The 27,173-nt window shown below is 43.2% G+C and overlaps 2 protein-coding genes across 7 annotated transcripts in view; one reads left to right on the top strand and one right to left on the bottom strand.

Annotated features, from left to right (window-relative positions):
• Positions 1 to 27,173, top strand: part of LOC146194751 (monocarboxylate transporter 9-like) — a 91,809-nt gene that overhangs the window by 4,709 nt on the left and 59,927 nt on the right. The gene's annotated exons all lie outside the window — the stretch shown is intronic.
• LOC146194752 (uncharacterized) lies at positions 763 to 15,074 on the bottom strand. 6 transcript variants are annotated; one of them, XM_084597528.1, is made up of 5 exons: positions 14,630 to 14,901; positions 13,044 to 13,132; positions 12,405 to 12,508; positions 2,558 to 2,760; positions 763 to 915 (listed from the first exon to the last, which is right to left on the bottom strand). In XM_084597528.1, the coding sequence occupies exons 3-4, from the start codon at positions 12,498 to 12,500 to the stop codon at positions 2,560 to 2,562; spliced, it is 297 nt and encodes a 98-aa protein (XP_084453654.1). In that variant the 5' UTR covers positions 12,501 to 12,508; positions 13,044 to 13,132; positions 14,630 to 14,901; the 3' UTR covers positions 763 to 915; positions 2,558 to 2,559. The 6 variants fall into 6 exon arrangements, 5 of the variants coding, with proteins under 5 accessions (XP_084453654.1, XP_084453655.1, XP_084453652.1 ...); XM_084597529.1 differs by lacking the exon at positions 14,630 to 14,901 and adding an exon at positions 14,144 to 14,219; XM_084597526.1 differs by lacking the exon at positions 12,405 to 12,508 and having other exon boundaries at positions 14,630 to 15,065.

Raw genomic sequence — 27,173 nt, 5'->3', positions numbered from 1 at the left:
TGGTAATTGAAGCAGAAAGCATCAAGCCGTTTTTTAGCCATTTTTGTTTATCTACACAATGAAATTGTTAACTGCTTGTTTGTGTGAACTAATGGGCACATCCGAAGTGAGATTTCGTTGCAAGTCTTATTAGAAGCTTGCAGAAAAAATAAATCAAATGTTTCTGTAACTGCTTCCAAGGTGACGTGCTTAGCGTGTTGGACGACATTCAACGTGTATAGGCAACCTGCAGTGGTCAGGCGGCGCTAGTGGAGAGTAAAGCCGCTCAATTTTTTTTATATAATTTCTTCTTTTTTTATTATGTATTGTTTCTTTTGTTTTTACTGAATCAGTGCCTGTGTCCGCTGCCGCTGCCCTCAGACTGAGTTTAAGGCCCGTCAAGTTGCCGTGTGCAACTTTTTCCTTAAATCCCCCATAAATTGTATCCCTATTGGAAAACGCAGTGCCACTGGGAGACACTGGGCCAGTGTCATACCTGATTATCGGACCAGTGTGGCACTGCATACTGGCACACTGGCCTACACTGGCATGCTGGCCTACACTGGCATGCTGGCCTACACTGGCATGCTGGACAACACTGGCATGCTGGACTACACTGGCATGCTGGCCTACACTGGCACACTGGGTGACACTGGCACACTGGGTGACACTGTGCTGGCACACTGGCAGTAGCTAGCCAGCATACAGACCACACGTGATACTAGCATGCAGGACAGAACACACCCTGCACAGAAGCGGGTGCTGCCCTGTTCCCATTGACTGTAACGTAGAGCTTCGCATGATATATGCAATTTTATTTTCACACATTTCCTTCTGACGGCCCACACGACTGACTTCTGCAAACATATCATCAATGGCTTTTCGGTCCGAGATCCTTTTGGCAGTCGACATGTCACTTGGGTTTTCAGTGACCACCTTTTTTATTAGATTTAAAAAAAAAGAGAAGATATGCATAAGTAACAGAAGCAAAATGGTGTTTAAGGTCATGGTTCAGAATTACACTGTTGATCTGCCACTAATTTTAACATTCATTTCACAGGGGTGCAATAGAAGAAATAGGATTTGTAGCAATTTTTGGAGCAGCAAAATCCGTATTTGGAGCAGCTCATAGGAGAAAAAAAAACCTGCGCTTTGCAGAATGAATTTAAATTTTGAAGCCATTAGCCAGAGAAGAAACCTTACCTTCGGGGCAAACAAACAAAAAATATGTGAATATCGGACCGTATGGATGTGATCCAAAGGAAATCTAGCAAGGGCCACCAATTACAGGCGCTTGGCATATTTCGTTCGAGAATCTAGCGTGCACCTCTTTCTGTAAGCATTTTGTACCGCAAGGCGTGGCATCAAACAAAAAAAGAATGTTAGCCATACAACCAAGGTTAATTTTTCAAAAAAAAAAGGATACAAAAAGCTAAAGAATGTGCTTTTTTTTGCATCTAGCGCGGTTTGACAATCTCATTCAGAGATTCTTGCTTGCAAGACTCTTAAAACAATATCTTACTGTCTGCAAAATTCATAGCTTGTGTCGCGCGACGACAGCTCCAGTCGAGATTCAAAGCCATCAGCCTGCTATCAGCCTGTGCTTAAATGCGAGCGCAGTACCAAAAACAAAAATCTTCATTCAAAAGCACAAAAAAAAGCAACCCAAAGGCGAAAGGGAAAATGCCAAAAGCAGATAGGAAAGCAAGTCGTATATATTCGTGCAAGCAAGGCTATATGCTTCGTGCTCAGAGCAATTTAGATGTTCCGGCATCCATAAATGTTATTTCTGACAGTCTTGGGCTACATTGTGGTGTTATGGAATTCAAAATTTGGCTGCTGCGCGTTTCCCGACATGCCGATGCCTCCCCTCCACCCCACCCCCCAATTTATTATCACCAACAGAGGCCATAACTGATGCATCTCCTACACTATCTGACGGGAAAGTGAGTCTTGAGTCTATCAACTAGACTGCATAAAAACAACCTTGCTGCACATGAATAGCCGCAACAAAATGCAGAAAACTTCCAGAAGCGACATAAAAAAAGCTAGATACACCCATTAAAAGCATGCAGTGCTTAAAACAAAGCATGGAAGTATTACTGCAAAATCAAAAATACTACCACGCCCCTTTTAGCAGTGCAACGCAGTAGCAGTGGTGCCTCGTTACAAATGGCCTCTATGCATTAAAAGGATACTTCACCGCACGAACTGTGACCCGTGCGTTGAAGCATCCTCAAACCGCAACAGTTCAGCGTACTCAAAGTGGAGGAAGCACATGAATGCTAGAAAGGAAAATATGGGTAGGCGTTAGAACGGCATGAAGCCATCTCAAAATAAAAATAAAAGGCCAGTGACATGCTGGAGTGTCTGAAACGTCACGACTGGCTATATCACGGTCGCAGAAAGTTGTCTTCGAGCATGGGAAATTTTTGCGGCCGTTCGGCGCATTTTGGTACAAATTCAGCAAGTTTTGCGCACGCAGAATTATGCTGCTGTATCAAAATGGCACAATTGGCACAGCTGTTGCAGCATTGATTTCAGCAACAAGCATAAAACGAAACCTAGTCATGATTACCATCACTTTTTTAGGGGTTGCCGGCATCTCTGGAACACTGCCTGCAGTCCTTCTGCAATGCTGGCCCGTGAGGCTTCTCTCTCAACTCCGCAGGTGTCCAGAAATACCATCACCATTTCCCGCTCCACTTTTGTCTCATTTTTCTTGCTTGTGATAAATTGAACTTTTCTCTCGTTGATGTACAGATTCGACCCAAAGTGAACCTGCAAGCACAAAATTGGCACACATAAAATATGTATATATAGAGGGTAGAAAAAAGAGGCACAGTCATCCATAATGAGAATTTGCAACACTAAGATGAGTTCAAAAAGTACTTCAGTGGTTATTTATGTGGTTTACATCACAAAGTGACTCAGGCTATAAGAGACGCCACAGTGGAAGGCTCCAGAAATTTATACCACCTAGGGTTCTTCCACATGCAAGGCATTGCACAGCACAGTGGCGCCTTGCTTTTCACAAACTTTGAAAAGTGCCCACTGCCACCAGAATTCGATCCTGCATCCTTGAGTTCAGCAGTCGTTGCCCGGAATCAGATCGCAGACAGCCAATTGCAGAAGGCTTTGAGGTATTCAACTTCCGTTTTGGCCTTTTTTGCGACAAGTTTTTCTATAATCCGTCTTGGACGAAGGAAGATCCTGCAGACGATCACTTCATTTCGTCCATGTGCATACGAGGGCATCGAGTCGATTGATTGGTAGGGTAATAAGGGAAAACAAAGGTTATAGAGTGGCTAGATATTGTTTACTTTCGAAAGGAGCTGGACGAAGTCACTGCTTGCAATGGAAGTCTGCATCGATGTGCAGGAGCACACCACGCACCAATGTGGTGTTTCCATTAGAAACCAGATGTGTTACATGAAATTTCATCAGTGTTATATCGTACTTCATGCTGTTAAGTGTTAGAAATGGAGTATTAGCCTAACTGTACTTCCCTAGACCAAACCGCGAGGCAGCAGTAACAGAGAAACGCTGAAAATGCGCTGCTCTGTTGCAGTCCCGTTTGTGCGGTGTGCACCAGTGGCAACGACAGGAGTTAGCGCAGTGATGGCACGACTCATCGCCAAGGATTGTCGCTTCACATGGTTACGACTTAAATGTTAGCTCCTTTAAATGGCTTAATATTGCTTCAATAACATTCCCCATCCAGCTTGGCACGGGAAAATGCTGTGCATTCTAGACACTTATCGCACTATGGCTGTATTCGCACTTTTGCAGATGTTGCATGTGTTCGTGATCAGGGTGTCCGGCCCGGCCCACCCAAGATAAATATACCTGGGCCCAGACCAAGCCCAAGGGCTTCTGAGCAGCCCCAGCCTGTGCACAGCTCTAGAACCTACCTTAACTATAAAGCAGGTTTGGGGGTGCAGGTTAACTGCAAATTTTTTTCCAGGGGGAAGGGGGAGGCAGTGGTCACTGCACAACAATGTAGTCCATGTAGTCCGCCATTCCCATAGCCATCAACGCTTGTCAAACAGATAAGGAGCCAACAGAAGGCAGAGGCAAATCCACATCCATAGCATAGTCTTTATTCTCCATGCCATTGGTCGCTTTGTTCTGCCAGCAGTTGTTAGGCCTTTTGCAAGGTACTGTTTCAACACCCTATCAACACAGTTTGCACCGATAGCCTTTGTTTTGGTGCCATGAGTGCGACTCGGCAGCAGTCTTTCACAGCGAAAAACAAGCTAAAGGTTACGAACCAGTTTTTTTTTACCCTCACGCGCAGACTGCTAGCGCGCTCCTGCTCTCGACACTAGGCAACATCTGTCAGGCGCGCGTGACAGGGGACTGCAGGACTGTGGGTCATGCGGATGCCCCGCGTTGAATAAGTGTTTGTGAGCGATCATTCTTCAATGCTGTCGTTAACGCACTGTACCGCTTATGCATGGAGGTGTATGCTGCGCCTCGCTACTCATACCTGTCCCTGTTCCAGAGAGTACAACAGCATTTTAAAGCGCACTGTTCTTTTCTTGAAGCAATATACGAAGGTAGTCGACCATGCAGGTTGCAAACTGTAAATCGCCGTTTATGTGCAGTGGCGGCGTTTTTTGCTGAGACTGCCCTTCGCATAATTCACACGTTTCGCTTTTTACTTTTTTGATTCTGCGAATGAGAATGTAAAATTTCGGACCGGACTCCATGATGTGAGATGTAACCAGATCTGAGAGCGTCGCACTGAAGGTTGCTTAGGCAAAACGCGTTTTCGGCCACCAGTGGTTTGTCTTTGGCTTTCGTTTGCCGTTCCTTAACAGCAGTGTAAGTCTGACCATGGGCGAGTTGGTAATCCAAGAGAGTGCAGACAGCGAAAAAAAAAATACTAGCACAAAAGTTTTTTTTTTTATGGTGCTGTGTGCAATTTGACTGTAAGCAATACAAATTGTTATTTCCTTATTACAGAGAAAAGTATGCGTGCAAAACATTTGAGCGGAATAGCTTTTTGCTGTCAGCATCTCCCCGAAACACAACACAATTTCATTACATGCTTTGACCTGGCCCAAATGGCTAAACAGCTCTTTCACACACACTGAAAGCACTGAAATAGAATATACTTGTATTCAGCTGCTACTGTGTTAATATTTGTTCAAAACTTAAAAGAAATAGAGAAACTGTGTTGTGTCCTCTAGTGGTGGCTCTGTAGATAGGGCTCTTCACTGCCGAGCCAGAAGACGTGGGTTCGATCACGGAAGCTATGGCCGCTCTTCGATGAAGATGAAGGCGCTTGTGATGTCATATGTGATGTGTTGTGTGGTGTCAGCGCGCGTTAGAGAACCCCAGGTATTTGCTAAATTTCCGGAGCACTTCACTACGGCGTACCTCATTGCCGATGCCACTTTTGGATGCTAAACTCCATATACCACTGATAACAGAGTTGTCATGCTCCAGCTAGCATTTCTTTACTGCAGTTTCTTCCTTTGGCATGTACAAAAATGCTTGAAACGCAGGCATTACTGTTTGATAGGCACTAGATTTTCTAGGGATAAAATGAAACGATCCTAATGTGGTGGTATGTATAAAGCACAAAAAAACTTGCCTGCTGTTAGCCTGTCGACTCAGATGCGCACACCGCGATAATTTGTTGGTGTTAATGGCACACACCACTCTAACAACAGCACAGCGCAATTGGTGAGGTTCGAAATGGCTGGTATGAAGGAAGAGCTCACTAGAAGTGAAATTATATGCGAGTCGTATGCAAGAGTAATGGTTTGGTTTGGTTCGTGGGGTTTAACGTCCCAAAGCGACTCAGGCTATGAGAGACGCCTCAGTAGAGTACTCCGGAAATTTAGAGCACCTAAAGGTTCTTTAACGTGCACTGACATCGCACAGCACAACGGGCGCCTTGCTTTTCGCCTCTATCGAAAAGCGGCCGTTGACGGCCGGGATACGATCTCGCATCCTTGGGAACAGTATTCGAGCGCCATAACCACTGCGCCACCCCAGCGGGGTGCAAGAGTAATGCTTGCAATTGTTCAGACATTTTGTCATCAGTAAGGCACCAAAATGACAGCATTATAGCGCAGTTGCATGCTGAGCATCAAACACAGTTAACGTGAATGTAGTACTAAATCCCACTAATAACTAGTCGATTTTAACTTTACGACAATGAAAATAAACTTGCTCCAACACAATCACGCCATGAAAATATTTTTGGCAATTTTGTCTAGCTCCCGAACGCTAGCTGAACATGGCTACTGAACAGGCACGGTCCCGCAGTCCCCAAGGAAGTGTCCCCGTGGCGGCGCGCCGGCAAAAAATGGCCGCGCCCGGGAGCAGCTATAAATCTGGTCTATAGCCACTGGAAATTTGCAACAAAGCTGCAGCAAAACAAAATGACATCGAAGAGTTCTGCATTCGCAAGTGGAGGAAGACAAAAAAAAAATCTTGAAACAATTACAAGCGTTTCGTGGCCTGAAGACTGGATTCCATTCCGTCCCCCTTTATTCACTACATAGTGAAGTGTGCCTTTTTTGGAGAAAAATTAATTTTGGGTAAAAATTAAGAATAGAGTACAGAAATGCAGGGATGTAACAGCTGAAATAGGATTTGTAACAATTTTAAGAGCAGCAAAATCTTAATTTTTGGAGTAGTAATATCCATATTTGGAGCAGCTGAACGGAAAAAAAGCTGCACTTAGCAGCAGCATGAAGTTTTGGAGCCATTAAACAGGGAGGAAACATTACTCTCGGCACAAAAAAAATGAAAAGATGTGAACATCGACAGTATGAATGTGATCCAAAGGAAATCTAGAAAGGGCCATCTATCACCGGCACTTAGTATATTTCTTTTAAAAATCTGGCATGTACCTATTTTTGTAAGTAAGCATTTTGTATTGCAAGGCATGCTATCACACTAAGAAAAAAAAGAATGTGAGCCATAAACCCGAGGAGGTTAATTTTTTAAACTTCCGGGACTGAATAAAAAACCAAAATCTAGAGAATATTCATTCCTTTTTTTCTGCATCTAGTGCGGTTTGACGATCTTAATCATGGGATCTTATGCCCCACCGGGGTGGCGCAGACAACTATTCCCAAGGATGCGAGATCGAATTCCGGCCTTGCCGGCCGCTTTTCGAAGGGGGCAAAAAGCAAGGCGCCCGTGTGCTGTGCGATGTCAGCGCATGTTAAAGAACCCTAGGTAGTCGAAATTTCCAGCGTCCTCCACTACGGCGTCTCTCATACCCCGAGTCGCTTTGGGGCGTTGAACTCCACAAAACACAAACAAAACAAACTTATGGGATCTTATCTTGCTCGGAAGACTCGCAAAACAATGTTTTACTGTCTATGAAATTTACAGCTTGTCTCGTGCAAGTGCAGCTCCGGAAGAGCTCAATTGGAAGCCTATGCCCAAAAGTTACCGCAGTACAAACACATAACAAAAAGCAATGCTGGTTCCAAAGAAAACGCAAACAAATACCAAATACAAGAAAAACAGCAACCAAAAGGCAAAGGGGCTATACCGAAAGCAGATAAAGTGCGTAATAAGCAAAAAAAAAGTTTGCGAGAATGTCTTCGGCCTGTGACTGACTCTTCCTAGAGGTTGGCAATGACGGTTTTGCCTGAATATTTTGATTAAGGGGAGCAGGGCGATGAGTCGGGGTATTAAGTTAAATATTTCATGCACAGAACAGACTGCAGAAAGGGTTAACGCAGAGTGTTCAAAGCCAATCAAGATTCTTAATCATGAACTTCACTTTGAAGGCGAACAGCCAGCCACCTGTCAGAAAGGCAAATCATCCTTTGACACCATTTATATCACTCCAAGTGATGAGCGGTTGCAATAAACCTGGTTGTTCCAAGTAGCTAGATTTTCATTCAAGTACATTCAAATCTCGTTACTACAAACACGTTAACATAAATATGTTAGCAAACAGAGAGAGCGGTGCAATGAAGTATGCACCCGATGAAGCATTGCACAAAGCGGAAGGTATAGAGGTTTTTAATCAGTCGCGTGCTGCATGCAGTAGAAGAAAATAACTTATTTCTTCAAAGGAAGCAGCTTTGAAGTTCGTGAAACATTTTCATTTCAGATCTGGCTTTTATGCATGTCTCTACTGCCAAGATACATCATTTTCATACCAAGATTAGATCACTCCCTTATAGCCACTAATTTTTCAGTACCGTGATAATTCAAAATAATGAACCATTTTAGCCCAACATGATTCATAATATCGAGATTTGGCCATGAAAATCCAGTGCCCAGAAAAATTCAAGGCATTCCACTTTTTTTCTTGCTGTGATACATGGATGCATATTATAAACGAGTAAACAGGATACTTCTAGATAGTTTCATTTTACAAATGCCTTAAAGCCATGCACCTGTCAAAATATATGAAGTCTGTACTAGCACCACACCATATTAAAGTGCTGTTTTAGTTTTCCAGGCCATATGTAACTGCATTAAATAGGATAAGCAGAACATGTCACATCATACAACATGCACACGTTAACTAATACTCTTGAACGATCAAAAGACACAGCCTTCTAGCTTTGTTAGGGGCTTAAATTTCTTCCCGTGACTTCAAAGAGCTGAACACGAGGCGAAGAGGTGTGGGAGGGGGGTGGGGGGGGCTGCCAACTTTCGCATGAGCCATGTTGACTGAAAGGGAAGGTGAAAAATACAGGTCAAATATGAGATACTTGTATGGACTGACATTAGCAAGTGGCGCTCCAGATACCTTTTGCAATGACAATAACATGTACGGCACCTACTTCTAATAAAGTAGCCATGTATGAACAAAAGGACAAAAAGCAGGCAACAAGGTATTTGCATTATGTTGTGTATGTAATAGACAGTAAAGCAACACTAGTAGCAGGTCTGGAAAAATTATATCAGCAGAGATATATCCATTGCAGGCCTCTTTCATATCCTTACAATTAACCCGGTCCTCTGCTAGCTGCATCCACTTGACCCCTGTGAACTTCTTAAATTCATCCGCTCACCCAACTTTCTGCTGCACCCTGCTATGCTTTAGTTACCTTGGAATCGAATTTGTCGCCCTAAGTGACCATCGACTATCTTCTGTTTGATAAACAAGTATGTGGCAGTTTTATCAAACATTATTTACGTAGTGTCCAAAAACATCAAACAAGAATATTTAGGGTGCCTTCTATGGACACAGTAATGAGGTTGAGCCTTGTGGAAGTAAACAGTATGTGCATATTTTCATTTCTGAAGGCTTTATCTGTGGTTATGGAGGCTGCTGCTAAAATGTCTACATATAAAAAACCTCCAAAACAAGAGAATTAGAACAAAAATAAACTCAATAAGAATGAATATACATCATTCCAAGACTACATCCTCCCATTCCTTGAAAAAAAAATTGAGCAGTGCATCCTCGATTATGCCAAAATGGTAGGTGGATGCCACTGTAGGATGGCTCGAAGAGAGCTACTGAATGATCACAGTAGGTAATAAACAATGCAATCACTTATACTTAAAAGAATACAGTATACATCGAGATGAAAGTGAATGCAGGTTGTCTGGTGCCTTGTTGATGAAGGCAGCTGATGTACGATCAACGACTGTGCCAGTAACACCAACAAATTATCGCGGTTCGTTCATCGGAATCGACAAGCTAACAGCACGCAAGTTTTGTTGTGCTTTATTTATAAACAACGGAGCATTAGGATCGTTTCTTTTCATCGCTGGATAATCTAGCACCTATTAAACAGTAGTGCCTTCATGTCAAGCATGATACTTTTTTTTATCCTGCACGTACATTGTCATACACGCCAAAGGAAGAAACTTCAGCAAAGAAATACTAGCTGGAGCATGACAACTGTTTTTATGTGGTATATGAAGTTTAGCATCCAAAAGTGGCATCTGCTATGAGGTACGCCGTAGTGAAGTGCTCCGGAAAGTTAATGAATGCCTGGGGTTCTTTAACGTGCGCTGGCATCGCACACCACACAAGCGCCTTCAGCTTCATCTTCATCGAAGAGCTGCCATAGCTTCCGTGATCGAGCCCATGTCTTCTGGCTCAGCAGTTGAGAGCCCTATCCACAGAGCCACTCGCTGGAGGGCACTACACAGTTTCTCTATTTCTTTCAAGTTTTGAACAAATAACACAGTAGCGGCTGAATACGAATATTCTCTATTTAGATGCTTTCGGTGTATATGAAAGATCTGTTTAGCCATTTCGGCCAGGTCATAGCATGTAATGAAATTATGTTTTTGAGTCTTAGGCAGAAATCACAAAAAGCTACTACACTCAAGCATTGTTCATGCAGACTTCTCTTTGAAACAAGGAAATAAAAATTTGAATTGCTGATAGTGGGAGTGCAGACAGCCCAAGCAAAAAAAAATCGGCTCTTTGAAATAAGGAAATAAAAATTTGAATTGCTGTTAGTGGGAGTGCAGACCGCCCAAGCAAAAAAAAAAAAAAACATCGGAAACGTAGCTCCACATTTTTTTTTTTTTTGCGCTGGCTGCACTTGTGGATTGCCCAACTCGCCCAAGAGTCTGTTATAATCGGACTTAAACTCGCGTTAAGGAATGGCAAATGAAAGCCAAAGACGAACCACTGGTGGCCGAAAACACGCTTTGCCTAAGCAACCTTTAGCGTGAAGCTCGCCAATCCGGTTACATCTCACACCATGGAGTCTGGTCCAAAATTCGCAGAATCAAAGAAGTAAAAAAGCAGGAAATATGCATTCAATGCTTGTGAAGGGCAGTCCGAGAAAAAAAATACGCCACTGCTGCGCATGAACGCTGATTTACAGTCCGCAACCTGCATGGTAGCCTACCTTCGTATATTGCGTCAAGAGGACAGTGCGTTTCAAATTGCTGTAGTATTATGTAGAACAAGGACAAATGTGAGTAGCAAGGCACAGCACACACCTACATGCGTAAGTGGTAGAGCGCGTTAACTACAGAATTTGACGATTGCTCACAAACACGCATATTCAACGCGAGGCGCCTGCGTGATCTGCGGTCCCGCAGTCCCCATACATACGTCGCCTGGTGTCTAGAGCAGGAGCGCGCTGGCAGCCTGCGCGTGAGGGTAAAAAAATCTGGTCTATACCAAGCAGATATGTCTGGCCAACAATAACTGTTAGCAAGGTAGCGTCCAAGCAACAAATACAAAACCAAGATCATCACTCACATCGTCCAAACAAGACAGTCACTACTCTCGCCACAGACACAAACTTAAACAAAAAATAAACATCTGCAGCTGCCACGAATTAGGTTCACATCCCCTCCCAATACCTCTAAATGTGTCCGCTTTCTGAGTTTCAACGGAAAAAAAAACACATCAAGGCAACCCTCCTTTCAATTGCTGATCACCTTGGCCAATCTGGTCAGCTGCAGTTCATTACAAAACACCACTGCTTTTGCACCAGCTTTCTTCCTCACAAACATAAAATTCTTAATTTCCTGGGTTGCCTTCTCTTTGCATAGGCCAGCCGGAGCTGCGAAGCCCCGTTGTTTGTCAGTTTGAAGAAGACGAAGGTTATTCCTCAGAAGGTATTTAAAGTCATTGATTTTTTAGAGGAACAACCTTTGCCTTCTTCAAACTGACAAACAATGGGGCTTCACAGCTCCGGCTCATCTTCCGAGAAGTCCTCAGTAAGTCTTCAAGCTCATCCAAAAAGCATTCCTCATGCACCACACATCCCTAGCAACAACTCATAAACAGCCTTCAAGAACTGAAATTTAATTTTTGCACAAGGACAAAGAGGCATCAATGGACCATGTGCTGTCTTTCTTTTGTATCTATAACGCCTCAAAAATTTCTCTGCCAATCCTATTCCGACTCTTGCCTAATAAGAAGACCTTAGGCAATTAAAAAGAATTTTATGCTTGTAAAGAAGAAATGAACTGCAGCTGACCAGATTGGGCAAGGCAATCAGCGATTCAAATAAGGGTTCCCTTCATATGTCTTTTGTGTTGAAACTCACAAACCAGACTCATTGTTTAGATGTATTGTGCGTGAATGTGAACCTGATTCTTGGCAGCTGCAGATGTGTGTTTTTTTTTTAGTTTGTGCCTATGTGGCGGGAGTTTTAACTCTTGTTAGAAGATGTGAGTGACAGTCTTGGTCTTGTATTTGTTGCTTGGATGCTACCTTGCTAACATTTACTATTGGCCAGACATATCTGCTTGGGATAGAAGATGTGTGCGAGTGTGCTGTACTTGAGAGTAGAGGAGGAAGTTGTGGCCGAGTGTGCAAGAGGAAATTCGGGTACAGTTTTGTATTACAGTTTGTAGTGTGTGCCTGTTTCGTGTTTGTTTCTATGTGTTTGTCTAGGCTTCACTGCAATTCTGAGTATTATGCACCAACTCACCCCATAAGCTGCTACACCACCCTTTACTGACTATCAAGGAGGTGACAAATTATGAATGTAACATACCTCATCGGGAGTTTTGAAAGATTTGAATGCCTTGAGGATGTTCTCCATCTCAATGTGATTCGCCTGGCACTTCCATTTCCTTTTCCGGTTGGACATTATGAGGCCTTTGAAGAAGATAAATCGCTCACAGATTAGCGTGCAGTTGAATAGATTCTTCAGTTGATCAGCTCCAGCGTTCTGCTGCCACCCTCATAGTAGTCAGCTGACCTATCTATTTTCCTTTCAATAAATCTTGCTCTGTAGACATACCGGTTGTCTAAAATAGCCAGTTTGCAATGACCCCATAATGCAAAACCGTTACTCAGCAAGCACCTTTACGATTCTCAAGGAGGTGGTAGCTAATCATACTATTATAATAAAATGAACCCCAAGTGATATTGCTCATGCACTTTCACTCACTATTTAGAGGGTCACAATGTATCTAATACTGCACACATGTTAGCCTCATCTTGCAAAGCACTTTTGAATTGGTCCCTCATCCAGACAGTAAGTGTTGCATGTATAGGCTACAGCTTTAAGAAATGGACTGTCCAACTGGACCACATCACAAATAAAACTGCACTTAATAAATACCCTACCTATTATGTACAGCTCTTTTGAGCGCAGCTGGTAATGGCGTGATGACAGAAAAATCCTTACCTTAGCAGACTTGGTGACTTTGCCAAGAATCAGCGCTGGCACTGGGGTCCACGATATCTTAAAAGAAGCCATCAGCTCTCTGAGACCTTCTGCATGACAACACACAAAAGACATGAGAAGAGCTCGCATAGAAGATTTTGTTAGATGCCTGGCAAACAAGAAAATCTAATTTAACCATATCAGTGGATAGAAACTAATATGGTACGATATCCAAAATGAACACAAGTGCATGATGTATAGAATTCGTGAAACTGCTCCAACACTCTGCCCAAGTTTGCTGAGCTGTTCGTAATGGCAAAGTTATGAATTCAGACTCTGTCATATTAGATCCAAATATGCAATCACAAAAACTATAAGCGGTAAGGGATAAATATGTGCAGCTACATGACATAAGCTCGTGTCTTGTCTTGAAACTGTTTCCCTTCCACATGTTATTTCCAATAAGCATACAGACAAAAATGAGTTAAAACTTCCTCCTTAAAAGGTCCTCTTGTTTGTGTACAGGCATGCTGACTGAGCTCTTCCGATATATAAAACTAACAAGGGTCGTTCTGCACCAAACGTCCCGGAGGCTGCACTCAACCTGATTTGTCCAAAAACATTCCCGATGACTCATCCCAAGGCATGTTTGAAAGCTTAAAATTGCTCCAAAACATTTTTCTGAGTTGAGTAAAATTCAAATGTTTCAAAAAAGCGAGAAACCAAGTATCACATTCAATAAACAATAAAGCATTCAAAATATTCGAAATCTTTCCTTAAACATTGTGTAAGAAATCCTCAAAGTACATAAATTTTCATTTCGTTACAACTATCAACAAGCTTTTGGGAATTAGAAAATAGCCATATTGCTTCCCTAGATGTCATTTATAACCAATGTTACATCTAGTAAATCAGTGTATATCGAAATAGAAAACAGTTTGCAGAAAGAAGTGCATGTTGAACCATGAAGACATGTTGGTGTCAGCCTGGAAGGGTTGCAGTAAAAAAAAGAACGAACGTTAAGGCGCTAGGTAGAGCAGCTTATTGTCTTTCATTTCTGAATTTTTCATCGCGTTAACTGTTGCTTTAAGAGAGAAAGTAATTTTCGATGTCGAGCTCACTGCTGCAAGTTGCGTCGCCTTTTAGCGCCCCTTCACCGCAGAGCACAGCTGGCATGTAATAGCACACTTATCCGAAGAGCAGAGCACGCGACAGTGCGAAGTGCACACAGCTGCGGTGAGCGCTCGCGCAGAGGGTGCCTGTTCGCATGAGGTGAGTGGGGGAGTCTCATGAACACCTGTTCGACTAATCTTCCGATGTTTGCCTGAAATGCAGACCCTACTTAAGAACAATAACGTCTGGTAGCAGCGGTAAAAGCATTATACAGTAGGTCGTGGGTAAAAGCGTCGACGGCGCCTTGCACAGCGGTGAAAAGACAAGAGACAAAGCAACTTGCGGCTATAGAGCTCAAATAATTTCTTTTTGCGCTTTTATCAAGCAGTATCTCGATGAAAATTTCGGAAATTAAAAACAATATACTGTTCTGCGTAACCTCCTATTACTCGTAAGCACTGCTTGAGAGCATACAGAAGTGGAGAAAGGCTTACCACTGACGTATTCCCCGCTGCCTTCGACTACATACTGAGACGACACAAACACTTGAGACGAGGACGGATCCACCGCTGTTAGTAAACGACGCGCGCTGTGGCCAGGGAGCAGCTGATGCCAACATGGCACGCCGGCAGAAGTAAAATACGGCAGAAAGCACAAAGATAACCCAACATACAATAGGCCGTGGGCCACACAGACCGTTGACCGTTGATACACACCAGTGACCAGCGCCTGTACCATACCTGTACACACACATGCGAACTGCCAAGCAGTTACTTGTGAGTAGTAGTATCGTAGTATTGTATACAAAAGTGCAGCAATAATTAACAATCATTTTATTAATAATATAATAAAAAGTGAGCCTGTTTTTGAAAAGTTTTGAAAGCCAAAAATGGAGCATAAGTTTTCTTTTATTTTCAATCAATATGAACCAGAAGTACCATCGGCCGCCGAGACGCGGGAAGTTTGAAATTATGGATTGTAGCGGCGTTCAAAATTGCAAACCAATCAGCCTACTATCTGTTACATATAATGGATTTTACTAACGTAATCACAAAATCGCTAACACAATTACGGTAATCTTAGACTTCAATCAAGCAAAAGATCAAGCAGGTTTTCGAAAATTTCTTGTCCATATCATCAATCAGGTGATAGCAAAATGCTAGGAATATAATAACCAATTAAGCTACCAGCCCTTATACATAGCATTCATTGATTACGAAAAAGCATTTGACTTAGTAAAAACCTCGAGAGTCATGCAGGCATTGTGAAATCAGGTTGCAGACGAGCCGTTTGTAAAAGTACTGGATTAAGATATATATAGCGGCTGTACAGTAACCATAAGTAATACACTCTGAAGGGCTGGCTGGTTCATACTTATTGAACGGGTAAAACTGCGCAAAATAGACAGGACGTAAGAAACACACAGGCACAAACAAGGCGCAGACGCAGTTTTATCCGTTCAATCAGTAACCATAGTTCTGCATAAAAAAAGTAACAAAATTCCCATATAAAAAGGTACTATGCAAGGAGACACGACCTACCCAGTACTGTTCACAGCTTACTAAGAGGAAGTATTCAGAGACTTCGAATGGGAGCAGTTGATAAGGGCGGATGTCAGTAATCTGCGATTCTCGAATCGCGGTAATCTGCGAAGTAGCTCACGGGATGAACTGCAAAGAAGGATGATGACCGAGACAGGAAAAGCAGAAAGGTAGGCTTCAAAATCAATATGCAGAAGACTAAGGTAATGTTCAACAGCCTCGGGAAGGTAGGTTCACAATAGGTAGCGAAGCACTGGAAGTAGTAGGCAGATATATCTAAGGGAACAAAATGTAGCGCACCAAGACAAGGACAGAGAAAGAAGACACACACAGCGCTGTCCTTGTCTTGGTGCGCTACATTTTGTTCCCTTCGATCATGTACCAACAAGCCCAAGTATCTACCCTTCTGAAATATATCTACTTAGGACAGGTAGTAACCGCATCCAGACCATGGAAGGGAAATAACTAGGAGAATAAGATTGGGATGGAGCGCATTTGGCAAATATTCGCAGATTATGACTAGCAGCTTACCGGTATCACCCAGGAAGTATACAACAGCTGCATCTTACCTTACTCACTTTTGCGGCTGAAATGTGGAGGCTAATGAAAAGGGTTCTTTAACAGAGTTAACTGCTGAGCTAGTTGGCTGTCACACATAATTACAAGGTATCGAGTGCAATACAAATACACACAAGAAAGAGTTCAACATGGGCGCCCATGGTGTCCTCTTTCTTGCGTGTGTTTGTGTTGCACAGAATACCCTGTAAAAAGGTTCTTCTTAAGTTGAGGACAACGCAGGGGGCTATGGAACGAAAAATGATAGGTGTAACGTTAAGAGAAAGGAAGCACGTAGAGTGGGTCAGAGAAATAACTCGAGTTAATGACATTCTAGAGGAAGTAATAAAGAAAAGAGCATGGGCAGGGCAGGTTGTGCTAAAAGAGGATAACCGATGGTCGTTAAGGGTAACAGATTAGATTCCAAGGGAAAGAAAGCGTAGCAGGTGGCAACAGGAAGTTTGGTGGGTGGAAGTGGTTAAGGAAGTTCGCATGGGTTAAGTGGATGCAGTTAGCACATGACCGGGTAAATTGGAGGAATAGGGGAGAGGTCTTTGCCCTGCAGTGGGTATAGTCTGGCTAATTATGACGATTATGACCGATGTCCAAACTTGGGAACAGTGGTGAATGTAAAGGTTGCGTTATCCTGGGCACACAGCAGTAAACTGGCTCTGAAGGTATATTGACCGTGTCAAAGAGTGCACCTATGTACAACATATGCAGTGGTGTGCACAAACTAGGTGCGAGAATTGCTGGTTAGTTTTTTTGTGAAGTGCATCTAGCTTGGCATCCTTAGAAGAGTATTTGCAGTTTTGCTACTAAGTTGCAGAAGCTTGGTACACAGGGTGACTTTTTGTAATGCAGCAAGCCAATTTAAATGATCACAGGGACACGCCTTCTCTTTCTAACTTGTGTTCTTCTTTTTCATGTTGAAACAGAGCAATATGAAATGATATGGGACAACACGGCATGTCGCACTTATCTCTAACTTGCATACAGGTTTTGCGACGCAGTTTGTGTTTGATTTGAAATAATTTCGACCATCTAGGGTTTTTGAATATGTGTTACTAGCATTTTGCAGCACATAAAAACTCTGCTTCTTTTGAAACGTAATGTCTGTAGGTAAGATTTTATCATGGAGCTTTTAAAGCTACTGAATTTCATGACCATAAGTTTTTTGGCACTAATTAAAATGAAACAGTATAATGTTTCTAATCCATATCAGCTAATTAAACGGACCATTTTATTTGTATATCCTGATATTATTAAGGGGAAAATTCCTTTTTGTGCCAGAATGCAAATCACAAAACCATGCTGTTTACGGTTTGCACCACATTTAATTGTGTGCTTTCTGAGTTTGTTGGTTGGTTTGTGGGATTTAACGTCCAAAGCGACTCAAGCTGTACAAGATGCTGTAGTGGAGGAGTCAGAAAATTTAGACCATTTGGGGTTTTTTAACGTCACTGACATCACACAGCCTATGGGCGCCTTGCTTTTTGCCTCTCGAAAAGAGGCCGCCGTGGCTGTGATTTGATCCTGCATCCTTGGCCACAGAAGTCGAGCACTCTAACCACTCTGAATTAGGTCCTGGACACAAGCATTCTTTCAGGAGTTGTGCAGTATGTTTTGTAAGATTTTCTTTGTTTTGAAACAAAGGAGCTGTTCATGCTGTAGAACAAACTTAGTTGGTACACCTTTTCTCTATGCAGTGCATTCGATTTATGCACAAAAAGTTTTGGTTTGAAGCAGGTGCAGATTTTATTTCTTAATTGTGAAATTATCAACAGTTAAAATCCTTTATGCAGTACCTAGACAATTCAAGCTGAAACTGCATCTACAAGTTCTATTTTTTATCTTGCTAATGGCTGTTCCATTGCTGTTCTTATGCTTCTGCTTTATCCATGTGGTGCATTGCTAGAGGGAGGAGGTATTTCTGCATTATACAATATTTCCATAGGTTAGCAGTGCAGTGCTACAAATCAAACCATCTCGAATAACAAAGTCGACATGTAATTTAGGTTCGGTGTTGTCCAAAGATTGTTTTTTCTTTGCTTTGAGAAGTGAAATGGATGAATGCTAATGAATGCTTGCTTTCCTACAAAATACTACTAGAATAATTATACACTGGAGATGCTGCCAGACAGAGTAATGGTGATTAATGTTGAGTGCAGCATTTATCTACATCTGAAAGCAGTTATTCTTTGGTGTTTTCAATGAAATCTGTCAATGGTTTTCTGGCTCAAACTTCTTTTTTTTTTGAACAAGAGCCTACAGATCCCTTGTAATTATCTCATGCATATCATAGTGAAAATCAGAATAGTGGGCGTGGAATAATAATTTGCTGTTTAATTATCAGGATCTGCACATTGGAAGCAGCACTGCCAGTGCGGATATGGTTGTGCCTTGTACTGATGCAGAGCTGTGAGGCTGGAGCAAACAGGTTTACCAAGCAAAGCCCTGTTTGCGATAGTATAGAAGTATCTGGTACCAAGTAGATTTATGGTGACACTTGAAAAAATAAATATGATTATGTACACGTGAACCATATATTGACACTGACCGTGAAATGACAGAATTTTTTCAGGTTCATTTCTGGTTTGCATCTGTTTGCACATGGTGACCGCTTAGAAGTGCCCGCACTCTTGGCGCTAATCTAGAACTCACGAAAGTACTCTCGTAAGGAGAAATTCAGGCTCGGTAGTTATCTAGTCTTCCTCAAACATCCCTGTTGCAGTGGAGCACACCTTTGCCTCGGCAGGCGCGACGGGCGGGGAATTCTCTAGACCTCAAACAGATTCAACATACATTTGCTGTAGCTGTGCAGTGAATATAAAAAGGCTGTGGCTAAAAGTACATACGTCGGACGGACCCGATCAATGGCTTTAAAGGTACTACACCCGACGTACTCAGCGTGTTTTTCTTCGCGATTGTCGGAAAAGCCTGACAGATCCGGGAAATATATCTCACGGACCCGATCGGTGGTGTTTACGTCCGGCGGACACGATGCGTTTTTTCTCCGGGATACGTCGGAAAACCAGAACGGATCCGAGGTCCTCGGATGTGTGATTCTAGCAATGGGTGATAGACTACGTGATGGCCTGATAGGTTTACGTGTATTGGGCCGCGGCAGAGAAGCACAAGCGCATATGTAATCGCTGAGGCTATATGGTATCGATGACGGCCAGCCCGAGGCCCGGACGCCTGCTTATGATCGCCGATGTTCCACGTGCATGTCAGTGTTTATTCAGTGGAAAGTCCGAAAATGTCGCGTAAAGAGAGCGTCGTAATCTTATTGACGCGCGCTGTGCAACAGTCAGACCAGAATAATTGTGATCGACAATTTATCAGACTGCACTATGGAGCTTAAAACTCGGAAAATGGGCTATTTCTACAAAGTACACGCCTATTGTTTTGAAGCTTGCAAAAAGCATTGAACGGCAATACTTTAACCTGGCGTTGCACAAAGTTGGGAATGCACATATGATGTAGTTTTCGCATGTTGGAGTGGACAGAAAAATAAGTGCTCAGCACCCCCAAGATGCGCATTACTACAGGTGAAAATAATAGCTGCCAGGCACAGCACCTTCCTTCAGGCTTTTTGCTGTTATTGAAGGCCACTCCATCATTAATAAAGGAACAAATGTGCTTTATATGTGTTAATGACTAGTCCTGTATTGTGTTTTTTTTTTTAGCTTTTCCTTAATTTTTTTTTTCTTGCTTTGTCAAGCTAGGCAAACGCAAATGGTACACGTTAAGCTTGTCAGTCCAATCTGAACATGAATATCTGCCTTGCATGTGACAGCTGTAATGCTGGAGAGGTTACACACTGCGACGTCTTAGCATTGCGTTCTTACCCCGACATCGTGATATTTAACCCCAGTGATGGCAGCCACAATTTGGTGGAGGCGAAATGCAAACACATCTATTTGCTGCGATATGTCAATGCAAGGTACAAAGCCCAAGCAGTTAATCTGGAACCCTCCACTGCAGTATTCTTCGTATATGTCACTTTAGGATGTGACACCACATACCATTTGTAGGATGTGCATTTATTTAGGTTTTGTAACCTCTCATTCATGTTGTGCAACATTTGGCTAATTATGGTTCTGGAACAGTTGTTGAAGATAAAACCGAAGCAGTTCTTGGATTAATTTGCTAATAGCACTTCTTTGAAGCTTGCATCAATGCTGGACAGTTCAAATAGCAAGCAGTTGAATAACAGGAGTGATGTAAAGGATGTATTTCAGTTCTGACAAATAGAACGTAATGTTCCCCTTCATGCATGCACAGGTGCCCTTAGACAAATACATAATCGGGCGTGGGATTGTGACACATACCAAGGGTTGACAGAAGGCCGTGTGGAGCCAATGTGGCATTCTTCATGAAGGCTAAAATAAAATTGTAGAACACATGCTGTCCCATCCAGAAAAAACTGGTCGTTTTGTGTATGATTAATTGACTATGAATAGCATCTTACACAGACAGTGATGTGATATATAATATATAGTTTAGCATCCCAAAACAACTATGGCTATAAGGGACGCAATATTTGAGGGCTCAGGTATAATTTTAACCACCTGGGGTTCTTTTACAAGCAATGGCACCACACGGTGCATGATAGCCTATTGTTTTGCCTCTACTGAAATGCCTACTGCGGCTGGAATCAAATCTGCATCCATGGGATCAACAGCCGAGCGCTCTTAACTACTGAGCCAACAAGATGGGGTCTAGTAACAAAAAGCATGCCATTACATTTCCTTCAAGCCTGTGGAGTTCTTTGCAGAACTAATGTATACATGAAAAAGGAAATAGCAAAAAACACTAGTTTTATTGCACATTATATACACATTTCAGCAAACATTCACTAAAAGGAAATTTCTCACAATGTTTGCATGGAAACTATGAACATCTTACAAAAGAAATATGATGCACTTACGGCACTCAAATTGTTAATGGGTAAGGTTGCATCTATGCTACTACACTGCACTTCTCACAAGACCACAAGCTCCATCAACTTTGGCCAATCACTTGATCAAACTAACGGAGACAGATGTCGCACACGACAGTTGATCGTCTCGCAACACATCTCTGCATTCGTTGCATTTCAATTTCATGCCTTTCCGCTAAGATTCGACTTTTGCTAGCACTGCTAGTCACCCATATTTTGTGAAATATTTATTTACGAGATCAACCTCCTCGTAATTGATGGTCTTAGGCATTCTTGATGCTATTATTTTGACATCCTCCTTACCTAGAAGAACGAAGAAAATGACTTATGCTTTGAGTAGACAAAAATTAGGGAGATTCCTAACCTCCACCTGTAAGGGTATGATGTGCCAGTGTTAATGACTCTTGTCTGCGGATGCCACTGTGGATTCCCATTAATGTACACCCGTGAGCAAAAGTGGTATACTCCACGCAAACCATAACGATTCATTTTTTTCAGCATAACAAAATGTGCCACACAAAATTGCTTGGGCAAGATGGCAAGTATATCAAGGAGGATACGTAATGCATATCTCAGAAATAACTGCTTCTCTGTCGGAAAAATCTGGTGGGCAGTTTTCTTGCAGCGTGTGGAGTATACCACTTTTGCTCACAACTGTATATGCCCTTTGCTACATACTTAATCACTAATTCCTTAATTCATGTCTCTGTTATCTCACACATACTCATTAGCATGCAGTCATAGGCTGCCGTGTTATGTGAAAGACAACTTGACGGAGACCTCTGTAAGGCTTGTGTTAACCAAACTGTACAAATATGCCTACATGGCTTAGGAGTAACCTTTCTTACTTGGAGCTGAAACGTCTCAGAACAAATTTCAAGATGTAACTTTGCAAGCTCGAGTTAGCAGCTCCTGCCATATTGTGTGGCCTCGTGGCACTTTTGGCTTGTGCACAAGGTATGTTTGTTAATCATGCTGGTTAACATGGATGAAAAAGACATTTTTGCACAAAAATTGGTGGCAAATAGTCAAGTGGTGCACTGGATGTTTTGAAATGTGTACCTTTATTTTTGCAAGGGCAGCATCATCACATAACATGATCAAGAGTTCTGTCAGTGCTTGTGGTTACATGGCACGACCACCTCAGGGGGCGATTGTTGTTACAAGACCTCTTCTAACGGTGTGCTGACACCATTCCACTGTGCGCTCAATATATATATATGCATACCTTAGATAGCTAATGGTTGTGAGTCTCATTTATTTCTATGACTTGAAAGAAGTTCCTGTCGTCAGAAGCCGTACACTTTATGAATGCTGGACAGCTGTCTTCAAAGGTGCTGAAGAGAAATAACCGGTTAACCTAGCTGCAATGCTAAATTACAGAGGTTGAATATACTGCATAAAAATACCAAGAAGCTTTTACAAAGAAATTTGAGAGTGAAATTGCAGAATGATTGGAACATTGAAATAAACAACAAACTAAACTTTGTCAAACCTATCATCGAGGAATGGAAATCATGCATTTTAGGCCGTCTTTGCAAAAGACACACCCACACCTGACACAGAGCTTCACAGTTATGAAAGCAATAAACCATAGAAAGCAATAAAGAAAGCAATAACTAGCAATAAACCATATCTTGCTTTCATATGCACCAGACGCGAGAAATTAAGAAGAAAACATTTTCTACAATTTTGCAACAGATCCCTTTCCATTCCAGTATAATCCTACGAGGAAGTGCACTAGTCTAAATTCCCTGCATTTTCCGTTTCCTAAAGGAAGCAATGTTCCTAAACAAGCTGCATCCTAAAGAACATTTTAGTCATTATGCAAAAAAAAATACATTAAACCTTGTTCTTAGTGCATGGCAGCATTAGTCGCTTATGTGCCATAAAAATCAACACAACGCTGTTAGGTATACCTTGGTTAGCTATACTATATGAGAAGCCTTTGGTCTGGTGTGGTCTATTCACATGACAGCTCTGTCATGCAGCTCTAATGTCCTAGCAATCGGAAAGTAACCTTTGGCAATTCTACAGATCTCTAAAGACGGGCGGGTGTTTGGTTTTGAGTGGAGTGCTCAATTGTTTTGTCAACGTCTGCCCACTTTTTTTGTTGAAGACAACCTGGAATGAAAGTGTTAAATAGAACCCCCCCCCCCCCCCCGAATGGTTTATTGCTAGCTCATCTCCACTCTTTGCATATTGGTAATTGTCCTCTTTCATAAGTATGAAGCTAGCTGTGGATGTGTCTTCTGCGAAAATGATCTAAAATGCCCTCTTGGTGTGTTTGTGATGACTGTATAATTTTTTTAAACATTGTTTGAATATCTCTTAACATTTAGCACGTTTCTGAAGGCGTTGTTTATCATTACGGGGCCCACAAAAACCAGCTGAATGTCAAACGCCGCCTAGGTTGACTTTCTAGCAAGACAGCGGTGTAGCGTGGAAAGTCGCTCTGCTGGTCCAGCGCTCGCCGCGGGCTTGAAAGGCGAACAGTAATATAAGAGCGCAACAGAAATGAGACGAACAGAAGAGGACAACAATGGTTTCTGTCGCGCTCTTATATTACTGTTCGTCATGGTTCACCAACTCACCCAATCAGCCGTTAATTCGTCTTTAATGGCGAGCTGTTCGAACTACTTGACCACACCTGAAACACTGAGTTTTGTATGGTCAAGGCAGAAATGATATAACTTCTCCTTCGCATACTGCTGTACAGCAGTTTGCAGCCCCTCGAAAGTAGAATATTTATTGTGCAACTGCATGTTTCATTTGAGAGCGCGCGGACGTAGTACATTCGACGCATATATATGCATCAAAAACGCAATTGAGGAACGATAATCACAGGACAAGTGCTTGGCTACAATTCATGTTTATTTTGCACACATAGAAACTCGATATGGAAGCGCCCAACAAGCAATAAAACGAACGCGATCGAGGGCAGAATTGCGAGCTCCGCACAGCCGGTCAACGCATTGGGGGCGCGTACTCGACTACATTCATATGCGCCACAGAGTAGGCCAGCCGTGGGAACATATATATAGGTGGATGTAGCAACGATCGCTTGCGTGGCACCCTCTGCAAAATTCCAAGAGTCAGCTTCAGCAACTAACTGTGCAGCGCACATTTTCTACCGCGTACCGAAGTCCGGCGCGTACATATATCTTCCGCTCGTGTGAAAGCGGAGGCCATTCAATCGAGTTACGGTAACCTCGAGCGCATGCAGGGGTTTGAACTCCATGTACGCAAAAATAAAAATAATGAACACCCTCTATGTACTGTTTGCACTTAAAAGAAAACCTGCGCTTTAAGATGCGTGCTTTCAATGTCCGCGGCACTCGATATATTCGGGGCGCGCAGTACGTACTTCAGAAAGCACCGAAGGCGCCGGCGGTCCATATATGCCGGCATCTTGTAAAATACGAGCAAATTGAGGTACGGCCGAGTTCGAGACCGTTTACTAAGCACGAAAGATGTGCCAAACTATATCGTGTATCTCTACTGGCCGGTGTACGCCGCATTGCTTTGCCGCCGCGACGCCTGCATGCAATGTGGTGCGAGCGGCAGCGCTGCAGTGATCGCTGCGCGCAAATGCGCATGAAAACGCCGCGATCGGCATCATATGTGAGTGCGAGACATAAAAAACGGTTAAACATTACTTTGAAGGTCCTGAATTTAGTGTCATTCCGGAAGAGCGCGTAGCATATAATGCATGAGGAGAACGTATAGTCTACATGTCTACGTCGACGTCCGGCATTGGCTGCATGGACTTCCGCCAGACGCATATTTAGACCCATTTTAAAAACCGCTATACTTACAATAAGATGCACGGTATGAATTCTCCAGCAATTAGGCGTTAGTAAGCGCTCCCAATTTTCTCAGGTAATGAGACGGGCACTATCCCAGTGTGCAAACTGTGTGCAGTGTGACACTGCACAGCTTGGCGCTGCACAGCGCTGGGACCAGTGAGTTTGCAGTGAACGTCCATTAGGCGCAGCGTGACACACTGCGACCCAGCGTGAAAGGTGTAGCTTGGCGCTGTGAAACGCTGGGACCAGTGAGCTTGCAGTGAATGTCCAGTAGGTGCCAGTGCGACCCAGTGCCAAACTGCGAGCGTCAGTACCATCCAAGTGTGGCCCAGCGAATCCAAGTGCGACGCCAGTGTGGCGCAGTATTGCCAGTGTAAAAAATATACTGCTTTACACTGGAAAACACTGTCCAGTATCCCAGCGACACTGCATTTTTCGATAGGGATGTTTATGGAAATAAAGGCAATTCAATTCAATTCAATAAACTAAAAGTAGCGCCATCTCCTCTCTCCTCCTCCGGCGGCGCCGCTCCTCCTCTCGCATTTCGACCGTGGCTTCACCTACGGAGTGCGCGACTAGCGCGCGCTCTCCGGAGCAGGCGCCGGTCACGGCCGTCTCGATCAGCGCGCGCGGCGGGCACGCGCCGGTAAAAGCGCTGGCGCCGGGTCTCATCACCAGAGCATTTCAGCTTGAATTTTGTCGCAATGTGTTCAGGTTCAAATATTGCTCACTGCTGAAACATAATTACCGAATGTTGACACGGATTTCCCGCCAAAATAGTTTCAGCTGTGAGTGTCTTGCACTACACGTACGCGATTTCGGCGTTGATTCAACTCGCCGTCATGTCAGTGTGTCCATAGTTTGTCACCTTTGGCCAAACTCAGCGGCATGCTTTAAAAAATTTGTAACTAGGTGGCGGACAGGAACAATTCAGCAACAGCCTGTGTATGGTTTCTTTGCAGCTTGAGAAATGTGCCAGCAGTTATCTTCCATGTATTTTCAACTTCAGCTGCAGATCAGAATTAATAGGCGGCGGAAGCTGCAGTCTGTCTGGTGTCTTTGCACCTTTGACCGACTTGTGAGCTACCGGTAAACTTGGGAAGGGTGGTAGCAGTTATTTTTTTTTTTATTATTTTGCGCTGGTGCCGTTTTCAGCTGTCATGGTGTGTCACCATACGCACACGATTTCGGCGTCGGTTTAACTCGCCTTCACCTCCTTGAGTCCATCAGCCGTTTATAAAAGTGCGCAACATGCTTGAAAAAAATTTAACTAGGCGGCGGAAGCTGCAGTCTGTGTGGTTTTCTTTGCAAGTTTGACTGAATTGTAAGCTACCGTTAAACTTGAGAAGCATGGTAGCAGTTGTTAGTTTTTTTAATATTTTGCGCTGAAACGGTTCCGCTTTCAACTGTCAGTGTGTGACACCATTCGTACGTGATGTCTGCGTTGGTTGAACTCGCCTTCACCTCCGTGCTTCTATCAGCCGCCGGCCAAAGTGCGCAACATGCTTAAAAAAAATTAACTAGCCGGCGGAGAACAATTTAGCTAGCAGCAGTCCGCGTGGCAGCAAAACACACGGCGATATGTGCCGCGCCGCCCGCACCGCTGGAGAGGAGGAAGCTGCACGCCCAGCCAAAAGAAAAGCGCGCGCGAGCACGTGACGGCGCTCGGCCAATGAGAGGGTCGAACGACGAAGGAGAGCGCAAGAGAGGAGGAGGGAGCAAACTTCACATTTTGGCGCTACATTTAGTTTATTGAGGGGTCTTAGTGGAGAGTAAGGCTCCTCTGTATTTTTAAAGGTAGCGACAACTACACGAGCGCCCTCTCGAGGGGTCTAGGAGCAGCGCTAGCAAACGACGCGTGGCACTCTAGCGTATACCACGCACTCATGAAGCCGCGCTCGGCGCACACATAAACCGGTGAACTCAACAGATTTATGTCCTCTGCTGCTCAGAAAACTTCAAAAGATAGGAATAAAACCTAAACATGCGTGCGCAGCACAAATGTAAAAAAAAAACGCCTGCGTTAAATGAGCAAGCTCATTCTTTTGAACAATTCTCGACTCAGTACAGCAGCTAGGAAACTGTTCATTAATTATGATTTGAAATTAGTAGCAAACTTGAAGTAGAAACACTATTTCAGTAAATTTATTGGGCTCGTTTCCTTACTAAAAAATAGGTAGACTGC

The sequence above is a fragment of the Amblyomma maculatum genome, chromosome 3 (assembly GCF_055883805.1).
Source record: "Amblyomma maculatum isolate TAMU_Amacu chromosome 3, ASM5588380v1, whole genome shotgun sequence".
Classification (NCBI taxonomy): domain Eukaryota; kingdom Metazoa; phylum Arthropoda; class Arachnida; order Ixodida; family Ixodidae; genus Amblyomma; species Amblyomma maculatum.
This window is presented reverse-complemented; position numbering and strand designations above follow the sequence as displayed.

Bases quoted from the DNA above. Each gene is read 5' to 3' on its own strand.
- LOC146194752 (XM_084597526.1), bottom strand. From the start codon at position 14,873: ATGGTACAGGCGCTGGTCACTGGTGTGTATCAACGGTCAACGGTCTGT. The intron at 13,133-14,629 runs GTAAGCCTTTCT...GTTGTCATGCAG, and splicing joins CAGCGGGGAATACGTCAGTG to AAGGTCTCAGAGAGCTGATG. The intron at 2,761-13,043 runs GTAAGGATTTTT...TTGTGCTTGCAG, and splicing joins AAGTCACCAAGTCTGCTAAG to GTTCACTTTGGGTCGAATCT.